General features: G+C 40.6%; 1 protein-coding gene across 1 annotated transcript; it reads right to left on the minus strand.

Annotated features, from left to right (window-relative positions):
- Positions 1-8624: 8624 nt before the first annotated feature.
- myoz2a (myozenin 2a) lies at positions 8625-16911 on the minus strand. The gene is made up of 6 exons (XM_080518796.1): positions 16734-16911; positions 15805-15901; positions 14884-15050; positions 11980-12118; positions 9796-9979; positions 8625-9131 (listed from the first exon to the last, which is right to left on the minus strand). The coding sequence occupies exons 2-6, from the start codon at positions 15884-15886 to the stop codon at positions 8909-8911; spliced, it is 795 nt and encodes a 264-aa protein (XP_080374922.1). The 5' UTR covers positions 15887-15901; positions 16734-16911; the 3' UTR covers positions 8625-8908.

The raw sequence follows: 16911 nt of genomic DNA on the forward strand, positions 1-16911 counted from the left end.
CATATAATGTTTCCTCGTAAAATACAGAAAAAGATCGTGAGAGAGGTAATAATATGTTTGAGTAATGTGATTTTTAATGATCATGGCATAAAAGCGGTTCATTTAATGCTTAATCCATGTAATTTGCTAACAATTTTTTTCCTATAACCCTTTAGATTTTCAGGCGATCTTGGAAATTGATGGGAGCTATATATATCAAAAAAAAATTTGACAGGATTAACAGTGTGTTTGGTTATCTGTGTGGTGCTCAGAGTTCACACAGAGAAGATTCACATTATGAGCCTGGACGTTCCCACCCTGGCTGGAGGCCTCTTTGCTTTGAAGTGCTGCCACTGAATATCTGGCGCTCCCTATAAATTATGGATCAGACAACTCAAAGAGATCGGGTCTTTCCGAGTTCCACAAATGTAAACTTTTCTTTTCTGACCCTGGTGGACAGCTTGTGATCCAGCTGCAGTGTCTGACAGTTTGTGCCCCGTCAGCATTGTTGCTTTACTTTGAGCCAAAAGTCTGAATTGACTGAATCATCGCACTGTAGTTGGGATTATGGCTGACATGCACTTTGAATGACTTCGGCAATACAGTGGCCCAGTTTGTTCATTTCTGCACTTAGTTTACACGCATTCACATGTTATCAGTTATAATTTGAATTAAAACTTGTGTGGTGTCTAACAGCTGTTGACTTGTAAATCCTCTGTGCAGTAGGACACTGATCACTCAGGTTTTAACCTGCTGAGAAGGGCATTTTCAATCTAAGATTAATTAGCATCACTTTGTGAGCTTTGCAAGGAGACAGGGCACAGAGTAAACGTCCCACAGAGAGCTGGAGCCACTGCCCTGACTTTTCACCTTGAGAAAGCCCCAATAAGCAGCAGAGATTTGCTGAACACAGTGGATAAACTGCTCAAATGGCATATCTATGACCTCTCTGTGCCACACCAAAAATAACAACCCCCCCCTCCCTTTTTTTTTTTTTTTTTAAAGATGTACATTATGACAACAGCAGGTATTATATATATCAAGTCTCTGAACAAGTTGGCTTTGTTCAGAGTATAGATTCATTGATGATCCTGACTGGGTCAATGAGCAGCTGAATTCCATTCGACCCAAATGTACTGTGCCACTGTCTGACATGACAATCATTATTTACAGCTGTGGTTTTCATCGTGTGGTTTGGGCTTTTGCTTGGGGCCGCTGCTGCAGGTCCTGGGGATACTTTCTCCCAGTGTGTTTTTTTTCCAAAATGTTTGGATTAAAAATCAATTAGTGAGGTGTACTATTGCAAGTTATTATATAAAAGCACACATTATTATGGCTGATTCTATCTAAAGGTAATGGGGATTAATTCAAACTCAGAAAGTGTGTGATTTAAAAGCAGAAGCTGAACTGTTATAACATTTGCAGGCCAACTATAAAGCAAATAGCAGAGGAAGAGTACTGCTTTTTTATAACTAATCGATACCATCAAGCATGAACAATCTTGTGTTTTACTGAGAGGAACATTATGAACCAAAAAACTACCACTGTTGTGAGCAAAAGGGTTTTGGGGCACTGCTCTGTGGATAAGGTCTCATTCCACACTTTATAAAGCACTAATATGCTATGCCAAGACAGAAAACTGAAACACTTATAACCATACAACCTTCTTGAAAATACCTTTTTCTCAAGCCTCCTGTTGATATAAAAACATGGAGATTAGGTCCAATTAGACATAACATTCTGGACTCCGCCTGATCAAAATGCACAGATAATTCATCTGTAAGATAGTAATATAGGTTCAATCATAATAAATGAAACTCCAACTTTTTCTTTCATTGGCTGGTGTTAATCTGCTGTAGTAAGAGCATCAGTAAAATTTAAGCCTCTAATTAAAATCTAAACTTAATCTGCTCCTGTCTCAGCCTGGGTAATAATAAATGCCCTAGTTTGTGCGCATGTTTGTGTGCGCACAACTAAATTTGGATATGCGTGGTATCATGGGAAATGCAAATAATTCAAATGGAACAGCTTGCCCTAATGAAAAGCTATGCAGGGAAACAAGTTGTCCGGAGCCTGAATACAAACACAGACAAATATGAAATGTAAATAAATGAATAAATGAATGAATGAACGAATGAATGAATAAATAAATAAATAAATACATTTTTTTAACATTTTATATTTGTCTGTTTGTTTCTTTATATAAAGGCTATGTTACTCAAATGAAACCACAATTTTATAACTTTCCGCAAATACTATATTAGATTATTAGATTGACTGAAAGCAAAGCTTGTCATGTTTTCTGTGAACGCTACTTGTTGTGTTGCTATTAAATTACTACTAATGAGGAACCACATTGAAGTGAATGCCCTCCTGTTATGTAAGAGATTAGCTATGCTCCGGCACTACAATGGGGGCCTCGGAAGGCAACGCCCCTTAAGCAACTTGTGCTGTTTTCATCATTACAAGGGATTACAATCTGATCTCATCTCCTCAGGTTTCTCAAGAATAATTGAATGAACATTTCCTGAACAGAAGACTTTGTTCAAACACTTTTCAATACACCATTTGTTTAGGACATCTGGACATTTGTTTGGTTAGATTATATCTCGAAAATCAGGGCATATGGTTTTAAACACGTTTTGATAAAAAATGGATATGATACCAGGATGGTGTATTATTCACTGTTAGGTTTTGTGTCATCATCACAACACACAAATACCATGACTTCCCAGCATGGGTGTCCAGTATTTCGCAATGCATCATGAGAGTAGGTGAGAGATTTTGTTGATCCAAGATGGAAGATTGTTGCCTTTTCGTTTGCTTTACTTTTATTAAATTACATTTTCTTTCCTATAGCACAAGTAGGACTTTTGTCATTGTTTAACTGCATAGAAGTTGATGACATGTGCATCATTTTTTGGCAGTTGACCATGTTACATTAATGCTGGAGTGCAGCCAAAGCCTTGACTGTGATATATTTCACTGCTGTGTTTGCGGTATCCACGGGAGCTGCAGCGCACAGAGAAGGCATGCTGTTGCCTTAGAGCTGCATGTCAGGAAAGTAATATGTTTCACAGACAAAGATAAGGGACATTAATTATTTCTCCCGAGCAATAGCATCAACATGGGCTTTTCTCTGCCTATTAAGGTCATTGAAAGCTGTTTTCCTGTCTTTCACAACTATATCGACGGGAAAGGAGCACCTGCTGGTCACCAAAAGCCATCAGTACTACACTTTGGTTTTTTTAATAATTCTTCATCATTAACCAAAGATAAGAGGTTAACAGGTATTGACTAGTCAAGAATATAGATGAACCCCTTGAGGCAAAAGCCTGGATGACTGTGAAAAAACACAGCTCTAATTGGTCTCCCGGGTTTTTTCCAAACAAACAGAAGCACAATTTTTAATGTTCATTTGTCCACACAGGCTCGCTGTGTGCATCCGCCCATGAAGTGGTTTCCATAGTGGTAAACAATATATGCATGAAACCTGTGTTTGCATTGCAACAACATAAGGGCTCCCTGATAAACAGCCATTTTGAAGGAAGTATTTTAGAAAATGTCAGAAATGACTTTCCCTGCACTTGTTGCACACTCACCTGCCGTTTGTTAGATTGAAATATTTACCATATGCGAAATATAGTTGGTCACTAAATCTCATTTCAGGAGTGGAACGTGTGCCCAGAACTGTTCACCTCATCCGCAACCCAACACCACCCTACTGACCTCCGGGAAGCTTTATGTTCACTCATATTTTTAGATATCCTATTGGGCTTCGCACTTTCCTGTGAGAGTGACCACCTGCCTCACACATCCATCAGCCTTACCAAGTTAATCATGTCATCAGATGAGAAAGACATAAACTAAAACGCTGACGGAGTGGGTCGGTGTTGAGCATTGTTATTACATTAAAAAAAGAAAACAGCACATTTTTTATCTGAAATTACCAATTTGTTGGATGAGGAGTTGATAAGAACCCTCACCCCACCCCCACTAAATAACTCTAACTCTGCAAAAATGTTTTTGTGCAGTAAAACCCTTGAGAAACTATCTGTCCTTCTCCAGACACAGCTCATTGCCCTTGCAGTTGTTTTTACATACCATTTTCATTTCCTCTCAACCCATGCATACTTAGAGAAATTCAACAGGGATATTGTCCGGTCAAATGGCTCAACCTTTCTGCAGTTGCCTGTGTCAGCAGCATACAGCAGACTGGTGCTGTGCGTGCAGATGGAAACCCGAGGGATTCCAGCTTTAAAACATGAAGGTGCATGCAACAGCAGCAGAGTCCACTGTTAAATGCTGATGGAGACACATAAAGCCAGATGCTCATATTGAGTTGTGCTAACCAATGAATAAAAAATGAAAACATTTGGGTGTTGTGACATCTTTCACTTTTTGCACTCGGTGAACCCAATGAAAAATTACTTGCTCCAGTCTTATTATTGTTGCCTAACACATGGTCACTCCGCTTTCAGATGTCTATCAGGTGTTTGTGTACTTTATTTCCCCCTCTCCCTTCAGTTTTGTTTCAGGATTAGTATCTTGTTGAGTTCAGTAAGATTCCAATACACTATACCTAAACTTTCCTTCCACTCATTTTTCACAGGACATTACATTTCATGCTTTTCATCCAGAGATACTACAACAGTCACTTCATGCTTTCAAGTTCAACCTTTTAGTTTTGAAAAGCCATGCCAGTTATTGGGTCACCCTATTGTACAGGGCAAGCTCATCACCAAGCCCCATGATCTAGTCTATAATTCACTGTCAGGCGCTACTGTGCCAACCCATGCCAACTAAAACACGCCTGAAGGGAAACTGGTTGCAGTTAGAGACTAATAATCGAATCGTCTGGTTCCCCGACCCTCAACCTACACTACAGGCCCCGCCAATAATATTTCCCTCACAGCATTTTGATAATGGCTACATTCAAAGTTCAAAGAGAGTTCATGCCTGCTCTTGATAAACACTGCTCGATATTTACTGTGGTACTTGGCAGAGCTACTGGCACGGTCGAATGCCGGGTGGTGTGAGGGACACGCCGTTCTCCTGGAGAGGCTGAAGAATTCTGGAGGACTGAAACAGGGAGTGGCACCAGCAGGAGCTGCACATTCCACAGGCCCTTTGACAGAGGCCAGGAATGCTGATGCCGGACTTAGTCACATGGCTGTAAGAAATCTGAGACCCATTTCCTAATTCATGTTTGGAAACACAGACAACATACGTAACATCAGTGAAACATAAACAGACAGACGTTGGACCGTCTATCAGGCTGTGGTCCAAATTTGACTTGAATAGAAGTTGTTGTGAACTTGTGAACCAAGGAATTGTAATATGAAAGCTGATCAATCACTGATGTCCATCTGAGTGTCAGTGTTGCAGATGTTTTTCACCAGATGTTTCAATGATGTTTGCCTTTGTGAAATCATTGCGTTTGCAACAGCAAATCATTGCAACTTGCATCCCACACACTCGAGGTCAGAATTAATCCCATGCGTCATCAGGAAGGATTTTTAATAACTATTTACATTCATAACACATCTATCTGATTACTGAGATAAATGTATAAAAGGAGATTTAATTTTGAGCTCATAAATCAGATACATGCCACACAAGCATAAACATATATCTGAAGATGTCCTAACAAATAATTTGGTTGAGTAAAACTCCGGATTTAAGTCTAATAAAGGAAACTTGACTATAGTAGAATAAACATTTTGAACACACACACACACACACACACACACACACACACACACACACACACACACACACACACACACACACACACACACACACACACACACACACACACACAGTAATACATTACAGGCACTGAGAGTACTTTGAGTACAAAAAATGAACAACCCTTTGAACAAGAACTTCAAACATTTCTCATACATAAAGCCAAGGATTGTGAATCTCTTGCTTCCGTGAATGTGGTCCATTGTTAAAGATGTGTCTGACTTGCCATGCAGCTGGCTGCTTGGCTTCTGTGTCAGAAATATCACTAATAAGAGTGTTTTGTTTGTAGTCAAACCCCTTTATTTTGTCTGTTTTGCATAGTTATGTTTACATAATTTCAATCTTATTATGTCCTCAATGAATAAGTCCTGGATTCCCAGTAAAGTGTTGGGGCATCTTGTTCAGCCTTGACCTTGTATATGGCAGTCACTGGTTTAAATCATAGTTGTGGCAGCAACTCTTCTGGCATAAAAACTAGCCACAGTTAGAATTCAAGTCCCAATAATGATATAGGTCTTATTCTATGTCTTATGTAACACAGATTAATTGATTGATACAAGAAGGAATGTTTCTCCTTCTCCTTCTCCTTCTGTGGCTACGTCAGTTGTGTTGGCAGTCAGTGCAGTATAAACGAATGAGGTTGCAAAGGGCCTTGAATGTCAAAAGTAGAATTTTGAAGTGGACATGTTGAACTGGAAGCAAGTGGAGTTTTTAGAGAACTGGTGTTGTGTGATGGATGAAGTGTGCTGTGGCGATGATCCCAATGGCAGCATTTTGAACTAGTTAAAAGTTCACGGGTAGATTTGAGAGGGAGGTCAGAGAGAAGGCAATTACAGTAGTCCAGACAGAAGCTGACCAGGGAGGGGAGAGCTGAATGTCATCCACATAGCAATGAAACAGTATATTGTATTTATGGTAAATATGGCCAAGGGGGAGGAGAAAGATAATGGAATGGATGAGGCTGAGGACTAAGTCCTGAGGAACACCAGAGGAGAGGGGAGACAGTTGCATCAGGAAAGAGTTTAATTGAATAAGCTCAGTGCAAATAGAATGCCATGATTTGAACTAGACCATGGGTGTATTGAATATGCATGCCTATATGCATGCCAATCTATCGAGGATAGAGTGAGAGATGTTGTCAAAAGTTGCATTCAAATTGAGGAGGAGGAGGAGGATGGATTAAAGTCTGGAGTCAGCTGCAATCAGGAGGCTGTTTTTGATTTTGACAAGAGCAGTTTCTGTGCAGTGATGAAGACGGCGAGCTGAGAGAGAACTAGGACTGCTACAATTTTTTTTCACAACCTATGAAATAAATGGTAGACCAGAAATGTGATGGTTACTGAAGTAGGTGGGTTAAGAGCTGGTTTTCTTAAGAATTTGAATTAAACGTGCAGATTTGAAAGATGAACAAAAGCAGAGGTAAAGGAGGAATGGATTGATCTTCGTCTTAATGGTGGAAACTTGTCCAAAATGTAAATGATTAGGTACTTCTTTAAAATGCAAGTTTTCAAATGCAAAACTATGAAAAACTTGTTGTGAATCCATGTAGCCCATGAGCACAAAATATAGAGATATTGTATTAAAATGTAGATAAAGTGGAAAAATAAATACTTCTGTAAAAGATAACTGTGTTTTGCTTCCAAACTCTTCCTATTCTTGGAAAATAGCGCAGCTGTATTTATAACAGTTAAAATTAGTTCAGACACCATCACTGACTGTATTTACAGTCTGGCTTGCAAACTAGACATATCACTTACTTATCTGATGCCCAAGCTCATTCAGCTTAATGTCACCTAACATGTGACAACGACTGACAGCTGTAGTCAGCTCACCAACCCGTCATCATTAAGATCTGTCTATTTCAACTGTTGGTCCTCCTGAGTGGCCTAGTAAGTATTTCTAGTCAAACAATTTTGATATCATGACTTTATTTGCTCTCAGTGGATATCCTTGTGCAAGGAATTCCATCGTTTTGACTTTACCTTTGAGGGAAAAGATGATCAAAATTGTTAGCATTAAAAAAGCTGGAGGGAAATCTTTGAAATATGTATTAATCCACTGAAAAGCAGGTTTGTTTCAACTGTGGATTCTAATGCTCCAAGGTAAAATTGTAAATATATCTAAGAAGGCACATTGATATCTTATTTTTCTTTCCCTCCACATTATTGAAACGAATAACGTGAGCACATAGAATACAGATCATTAAAAGCAGTTTCCATTGACCAAGAATGTTTTGTAAGCTCAAAGGTATAATGTGCAACATTAAAAATCTGTTCTTGATTGATAAAGCGATCTTCATGACCTAATTTGAAATACATAAAATTCAAAAAGGGTTTTCTTTTTTCTTTCTTTCTTTTGATAAGACATGGTTATCTCATCATGCTTCCCTTGTACAACCTGCAAGTAATTTACAACCAGGCCGGTTGCTTCAGCCTGTTACATCTGAGATGAATTCCTAAGCACTGTCGTAATAAACAGAAAGATGGATAAGAAGTGGGCACAGCTCATCAGGCTGCTCGCCCATCAATCCCCCTCCTTCGCCTGGGCATAGCCAAAAGGTGAGAGACGCATCAGTCAAGTCGCTCATGTCACAGAAACAGATTTGATTTGTCAGGCAGTGTAACCTTGAGGCGGTTACTGTGACTCACATGTATCTTTGGCCTCTCACACGATGCAGTAAGTGATGGGTTTGCATAGGACCATAGCGCAGGGGCTCAGCATCATTCATTCAAGTGAGCCTTCAGTGCAGCCCATATCAACTCGCTGCAAAAAATATTACTGGCGGACACGTGAAACATGTTTACCTTTATGTCAAAAAGAGAATAGTGTGTTCATTCTGTTAACTGGTGGAGTGGTGGTGAACCATCTTTAATTAAATTTGAAGCATTTTTCTTTCCACAACACTTTATTGAGCAAAAACTTGTCTGTACTCTTATGCACATTAATATACAAGAATGTCTGCCTACTGTACAAAGTGTTTTATATTGACTTTCCCTGCAGTGTAATATTTGACATCGCTGGGGAAAAAAAACAAAAACAAGGTTGCATACATGCTATTCAGCAACACTCGACAGGATGCTTTCTCTCACCCTCACTCCATTCTGATGTCACCCCACCCACTGTAACCTCGGGTGAAGCAACTAAGTAGGCAGCATCTCTATGTGACTTCACGCTGGGTTCAAAGGTCGTCTGACTCAGGAAGGGCAGGCTCAATGGGGACGGACGGCACGGAGACAGGACCACTCGATGACACCCACCCCAGAGCGGCTCTGTTGAAGGAGGGCCGGTTTACCGCGTCATCCCCTAGCAGCTCAGGGAGGTCAGGGAGGTTTTCTATCTGGACGGCCTTGATGGGAACAGGTTTGGGTGCATTTCCAAAACCCCCAAACGGGATGGCCACCCTGGAGGTGACAGAGTGACGGCGTTAACAGTATCTGCCATGTGCTAATGAGAGAGACTGCGGTGACATTTGAAGTGATGCGACTAATTGAAGCCAAGCAGAGGCTTTGACCAGCAGACATATTCTAAGATAAAGCTGCTTACAATGAGAATCTCAGTGTCATGGGGTAGGTGAAGGACGATACTTGACTGATCAGCAATTGCATGCATGGGAATGGAAACAAGGCTTGGTCAGTTATATAATTTTGAAAGAAGATTTGAATTTATAAGCAGTTTTTATGGCTGTAATTGATCTGACCAGTAACTCATATTAGCTGATTGCAGCTGACATTAGATTTCCTGTATGTGGTCAACATGCCAGTGACAATTTACTGTCAATGTCGATGACAGTTTGCAAATTATACTGCATCTAGTGTGACGGCCCTTTTAGAATAGAGCAAAAGGTGATTTTTACCATCTTACCCTCATTATTAAAAAGGGACAAAAATCAATTTATATCTGATTATATATCTGAAATCTGATTATAGACTAGAAAGTCACAGTGTTTATGCTTTTCATACTATAACTTTGTATAACAAACATCCCTGCTAATGTGAATACAAGTCATAGTTTTATAGAAAGTTTTGTTTATTTCACTGATAACTTGGATTCCAACTGTGATCTTACCTGTTGAAACTTTTGTATCCGGGTAGGTCTGCCCTGGGCTCCAAGTGAGGCATACGGTTCACAAGAGTGTCGGCCAAGGCCGGGTCATTGATAATCGCCTGCTCCCAGGGTGAGTGGTAGGACTTTGGCACAGCTGTACTGTTGAACTTCTCTGGAGGGATGTCTTTCAAAGGACCTCCATACCCTGAGTCAATTATATAATGCAGGCAGAGAAGAAACATATACATTTCATTCATACACTTTTTTATGTATGCATTTTTTAAAACATCAATGAACTGTCAAAACAAATCTGATTACTTCCTATGAGACCATGTTGGTCAGTGTTATTATATGGTTTTTTTTGTATTTCCATATCCTCTTTGTTGAATGAATTTTAGGCAATATTTTACTTTCAGTATTACTTGCAGGGTGAGCTTCTACATAAACAGCTGAGCAAACATAAACAGCTACATAAACAACAGTGGAATAAAAGGATAGTGTAATTAAAAAGGCAAAACAACAACAAAACTGTCCAAACCCATAACTTATGTGCACTGGTATAAAGCTGCATTTGAGAAATGTAACAAGTCTGAGTGTGGGTTAGAACAACTCTCCCCTGTTTTTTCCCCTTTTACTGCACTTTTTCTCATGTTAAATTTCACAGCAAAACAGATCAAGCAACAACATCCCTGTGTTTCAGTGTGTGTGTGTGTGTGTGTGTGTGTGTGTGTGTGTGTGTGTGTGTGTGTGTGCGCGCACATTCTTGTGTGCATGCTTGCATGTATGTCTCCCTGCATACTCTGTGTGTGTTGATGGGAGCGGCCTATCCAAAGCACTATCCTTCAAACCCAACGCTTCACTCAGGGGGGGCTTGCAAGCTCAGGCGTTACATAACGTGGGACATCGTGTCACGTCCTAACCTCTCACAATGAACAATCCCCCTTCCTGAGTTTATGTTTTGCCCTGAGGAGGAAGCAGGAGAGACCAAACAGACCTGTGGGGAAGTTTACAGATTTTGGGGGAATCTATTACAAAACGTTGTGTAAAACATTTTCTGTGGCGGTGGAATATTGTTCTTGTGGTTGGAGCTTTGGCTCAGTTGATATTTTCATGAGAAAGGACTGTTGCACACCCAGCATGCCATAGAGATGAAAGAATGATCCCAAAATACACTGAAGGGACAGCGAGAATGAGCATGAAGCGTGCCTCCATTCATCCTCACATTTTGAATCATGATCCCATAACTGAAGACGTATTTAATATATTTCTTTGCTTTGCTGAAAAAGCTTCAAAAACTTTGAGCAGCAACTGCACTGACATTCATTTAGCTTCTCTAGAAAGAGTTCACTGGATTTGACTATGGAACATGCACTAAAAGGTGGACGGCCGGGCTATTTTCAGAGTTCTTACCATTTGATACCTGATGCACTTTGGCCTCATTTCTACTACTGCTGGAGTGACTTCATTCAGATACAGTGGGGTGGTGTCTGCTCCAGAAATAACGCATCATCCAAGTGTAGACACACTCAGCCTTAAATAAGTATTGGTTTTGTGTCAACTGGGCAAAATTCAGACATGTGGGAGGATGTGAGAGCAAAGCTGATGCTATCAGTGGCACGAGAGGCAAACAGGAAACACTTCCCATGGGGAAAACTCAACAATTTGTGAAACGATGGTCAGAGCTGATTTTGAGCAAGGCAGTGGGGAAAAAAAAGAAGAGAGCAAGAAAGAGGAGAATGTGAAGGAGCTGACATAAGGAGTGGGATGAAGATGGAAAAAAAACAAATGAGACAGGCAGAGTGGGGAGAATAAAAATGTGTAATAATATTCTGCTTGAGGCCGGCAGATTCCAGATGAGAACAAAATGTCCTCGTAAAAGATCAAGGCCTGACTGAGTACAAACAATAAGAAACAGTCTTTATCAAAACACAGAACATCCACTGCTTTGTAAGCAGCACATCCCCATAGACTTTCAACAAGAAACTATAGCAATTCTCATGACATATACTGTACATGTAATAAGTATAACTACCCAAAACATATAAGACACAGTGTAAAAGAAAAAGCAGTTTTGAGCATTTTGATCTGCTGAAGTAGCCACGCAGAAGTCAACTGTCCAACATGAGTAACATAATTTCACCGCTACATTATTTTGAGGCTTTGAAATGTGTTGCAGCCAGTGTACAGTATCACCATGTGACTTACCCGGGGCGATCGTGTCTGGATCTGACACCACTTTTGTATCACTCGTGTTAGATGGTACTTCAGATGGTTTGCTGACGCCCAAGTTGTCCTCAGTGATGTCTACGGCATTCCCATTTTCAATGTGGGAATCTAATGTGCTCTGTAGGAAAGATCAAAGTGGTTCAGAGAAGCTCCAAAAAAAAAAAAGTTTCACAATTTCTTATCTGTTCTGATCAAAGGTTTTGTTGAGCTACAGTCACCCTGCTTTAAAACCTCAAATGAAAGTTCAAAAAGCAGCTTCTGCATGACTGTACTGGAAGTGGAGATGTTCCATCCATCCATCCATCCATCCATCCATCCATACATCCATACATCCATACATCCATACATCCATACATCCATACATCCATACATCCATCCAACCTTGAGTTATCGGGGCCTGAGTCAATCCGAGGGGACTTTGGGTCAAGGTAGAGTATACCTCAGTAGTGTCAAAGACACTGACAATCACAAATATGGGACATTTAGAGTCTCCAAATAACCCCCAGTGTATGTCTTTGGACCATGAGAGGACACTGTTGTCCAACCACCTTTCTGCCCTGTGTAAAGCTTTATTTTGGAGCCAAAGCCAGCCAATACTGGGCAAAGCATTGTATATTATATATACATTTGGACTGTGGCAGGAAAATGCAGTACCTAGAGAAAATCCAGACGTGCACAAAAAGAACATACAAACCACTCAACAAGACACCCATAAGGACTTGTAGTTGCCACATTTTCTATTTCCATAATCTCTTTAAACTTCTGTCTTTTGTTTATCAACCGTTGAAACCAGCTGCAGTTATATAGTTCACTTCTCAATTGGTATAATAATCCATCTCTCCATCCTCTATATATCGCTTGATCACGCTTAGAGTCACGGGGGGCTCTAGCCTTCCAAACTGACTGTGGCCAATGGACATGGTGCCAATCCATCACAGGCCAAGCAGTGAGATGTTCATTCGCACACACTCAAATTCAGATCTAATGTTTTGAGCCACCAATTAACTCCAAGTGCATGTTTCTGGATTATTCTTGGATCTTACAACGAAAGGCCTCCAAGTACAAACTCGAACTAATGATCCTCTCACTGTGAGTGACAATACAAACCACTACACTGCTGAGCGGAACTTTTCTTTGCACATTATCTTTTCCCTTTGTCTGGTCCCTTCACAGTTCAGTCGTTTTGTTTTATTACCGATTAACTTCTGAAGCTAGCCACATATTTCTAGCTTCTCACTTGGTATGACAACGATGTTCACAGTTGTGCTTCTGTTTCTAAGAACATAGGGTGGTTGTCCAGTATCTTGACCTCATAATCAATGAATAACTATATTCAGTCCCATTTTAGTTCTGCTTCAGGCTTCACCAACCAACCATGTGCATTTTTTTTTCAGGTTTGCACTCATTACTAAAGCATCTGAATTTTCTGCTGAGTTCCTGCTGTGAGAGAGGTCTTTTGGAATATATGTGAGATCAGTGTAATAAATTGCGCCTAAAGGTTCACACATGCTAAAATTCAGCTTACTCAAATTTATAAAGCCAGCATGTTATCACTTGTAAACACAGCACTTGAAACAGAACAGATTTTTCAACAACTGAATGCTTTTCCGTGTTAATTAGGCATGTTTTCACATATTTCTTCTTTGCAAACAGAGAACCTGTCATGTTCATTTTTCCCATGGTCAGATTGTTCTCTGAGCTGGGAGGAAATGTACTGCAGCCCAGCCGGGCAGCTTTCATCCCTCTGAAAGATATTTATGATGATTTACTCCAGGACTTCCTCAGGAAATGTTGACAACTTGAAACTAAATCCTCCATTGCCCTGAGCAATAAACAAACCAAGATATGTGAGTCTTTCTCACTTCAAAGATGAGAGGAACACTTCCCTGGAGCGTAATAATTATTTTATCTATGGACTTCAAGGGGGCACTGAAAAGTACACAAGGCCACCAACTAATGCTGTTCATTATATTTCTTAAACCAAAGAGACATTTAGGAAGTTTGCATTCTTTCGATTTCACTGAGAGCTTTTTAACAAGTACTTTTTCTGTGTTTTTTTGTTGGATCAGGTTGGACTTAATTAAGTAGTGCCTGGAAAATGGTGATTTGGCACACGGCCCATCCATACACAAAGGAACATTAATAAAGCTATTCATGACCAGCTGGAGGACTTTCGCTTCTACTTTTCTGTGCTGCACCATGTCTGAAGCACGAGTCAAATAAACACCTTAAGTGCTTAATCTTTCCCACATACACTATGTCAGGATGTGGGGTATTGTGCAAGTGTTTTTCATGGGATTGAGGGAAAAGATGGATGACTGTGTGTGAGGAAAATACACTCTGGCAGTGTGAAATTCCTTAAATGACACTCCATCAACCTGTATTAGTTGGCTGCATCATTGCATATCTGCAATTAAAGATAATTTGTTTCAGGATATTATTTGCTCATTTGATAGTTTTGTTTGTTTGTTTTTTTAGAATCAGATGACAAGACCAATTCCATTGTAATGGAGACAAATGGGATCAGGGAGCCTAAAATCTGGAACGCTTACAGCAGGCATAAAACAGGGTGCACATTGGACTGGCAGCCAATTCATTAATTAAAATCAACAATTACCTAATAGAAATGTTTCAGAATTTTGGGAGAAAACTGGTGTGCAACTGGAAGCAATTCTCACCGCAAGATGATCATGCACTAACCCACCTTTGACTCTTGTCTTCAGGCTCAAGTTATTGCATAGTTGGAAATTCTCTTCATGTCTCATTATTGCCTATATGATATACTTAAAGACAAAAGCCACATCCTGAGGGGATGTTCTTGACTGTGCTTGAGTGCTTTTGTGTCACATGAATCACATGCATTCCCTGGGCCCGAGTTCTTACGTTGAGCTGGGTGTTGTTTTGATTTTGGATGCTCTCAAAAGTGTATTTTTCGGAGCGTCTCTGGCGCATTTTGAAGAGTCGGGAACCCCGGTTGGATGTGAGGGATAGCTCTTCCAGCATGATCTCCTTTGGCACGCACATCTTCTTCCCAAGATCCATCTCTATACCTGGACCAATGGAGATATAAAAAACAAAGTATATAACATTTATTGACTATACATATTTCCCTAATCCCCAAACCTGCAGCAACTAAACCTTGTTGAATAGATGAATAAAAATTAAATTCAGAAGGGGAAAACACTGGAAAAAAGCCAAACTTTCTGCGTGGATTGCTGACTTGGTACTCCTGCCAGTATGATAAATGAGAAATTGTCTTCCCTTATAATCAGCTCATGCCCACAGCTTGTTGTGGTTTGCTTTGCATGCTCGCGACTGCATGCTGATCATGGAGATGTCACCGGTCTATATCCACATTTGAGACACATAATTTGCCAGAATATCTGTCAGCTGTCAGTGGCCTTCAGTCCCTCCCTATGACAACACTGCACAGTTGTCTGCTCCCTGAAATAGCGTGTTTAAAGGACAACTACAAAGGGATTAGTTTCTTTGGTCCATAAAAGTATTCATTTGCTTATATATATATAGTCGGGGTCCTAAAGTGGATCACTGACAACTGCCTTGCGGATGTCCAGTATATGGCAGAGTGAAGTGGTACAGTTAATTTAATATGCCCAGGATTTAAATATGTCCTGCAAGATAGAGCGCTCAATAAAAACCTGAGCTGGAAATTATAATGGGAACAGAAGTCAGGAGGGTGAAAAGAATGGGATGTGTGGAAAAGGTGGAGTGAAAACATAGGAATTCATGAAAGGTCAGTGGGATTAGGGGAACACAGGGGTGAAGGCGAAATGATAGGTTTACCTTCCTGGGCTTGAATCTCCCTGCAGATTGCTGCAGCCTGCATTTTCTTTTCTCTGGTTGTCATGGTGGAGAACTGTGACATAACTGCCCCTGGGAACTTGAGGGTGAGGCAGAAAGGCACGGGAGACAATGCACATCAGTACAACTTGTTCAACTGTGCATCGAGAGACAACAGCAATGCTGCACGGCCGCATGTTGGCCATTGATTAGCCGACATCAAGCATCCATCCCACGCACAAAGACCCACTGGAGCAGATAGAATTTATTGGAACGGTGAAAAGGGCAAAGTTAGCACATCCCTTTAAATAACCTTGGGCTGTTAAACGCCAAGCACATGCTCTTCAGACATGGCAACCGGCTGTGTCAGGGGTCCGGGAATCAATATGTTTGAAATTAAGTGGGCTGAAAGGACTCAGGTAAAGAACATGGTGCTGTCATGGGACATGTGAGACAGTGGGAAAGTTTACAGTGAACACAAGTGTTACATTCCAGTCTGAAATGCTTCTCATCGTGTTTCTTCATGGAGCAAAGGAGCATTTTAAGCAATCACAGAAGGTCATTCACCATGCAAATTGCATCTTGATTTGCAAATCAGCAGACTTGATTTGACAAATAAAATTATTTGCTTCCAGTATTAGTGAATCAACTTAACATCATGTGTTATACCTTTTATTTAAAAATATATTTAGCACAAGCATGATTGATTAGGAAAACTTACCAATGACATGCTTCTTTAAATTTTCCAATCAAACAAGCAAACAAACATACACACAAAAAGTCATATCCTATAGACATAAGCATCCTTTGTGAGGAACAGGGAAACCAAATGAGATATGCTGGTGGTTGATGAGGCTATGTTTGATTTAAACAGCAAGTGTCAGACATGAAGAGGACAGCACACCTGTGGAGAGGGCCCAGTGATGGCTTACCTGTCCTGAAGGACCCTCGGGGGGGTAGTCTCAAGTTGTGTCTGCCTCCTCAGGGTAGGAAGTGAGAAAGGTGAGAGGCAAGTGGGTCAGGCTGGGTGGTGCAACCCGCGTGGATGCACACGCTTCCCGAGACTGCGGCTGATTCCGGGAGGGCGTGCGGAGGGGCTGCGGCCTACCA

This window comes from Blennius ocellaris (assembly GCF_963422515.1).
Source record: "Blennius ocellaris genome assembly, chromosome: 23".
In the NCBI taxonomy this organism is placed as follows: Eukaryota; Metazoa; Chordata; class Actinopteri; order Blenniiformes; family Blenniidae; genus Blennius; species Blennius ocellaris.

Excerpts from the sequence above, each read along its gene's own strand:
- myoz2a (XM_080518796.1), bottom strand. The coding sequence starts at position 15,886 with ATGTCACAGTTCTCCACCATGACAACCAGAGAAAAGAAAATGCAGGCT. Across the intron at positions 15,051-15,804 it reads GGAGATTCAAGCCCAGGAAG|GTATAGAGATGGATCTTGGG; the intron begins GTAAACCTATCA and ends CCATTGGTCCAG. Across the intron at positions 9,980-11,979 it reads TCCAGACACGATCGCCCCGG|GGTATGGAGGTCCTTTGAAA; the intron begins GTAAGTCACATG and ends TAATTGACTCAG.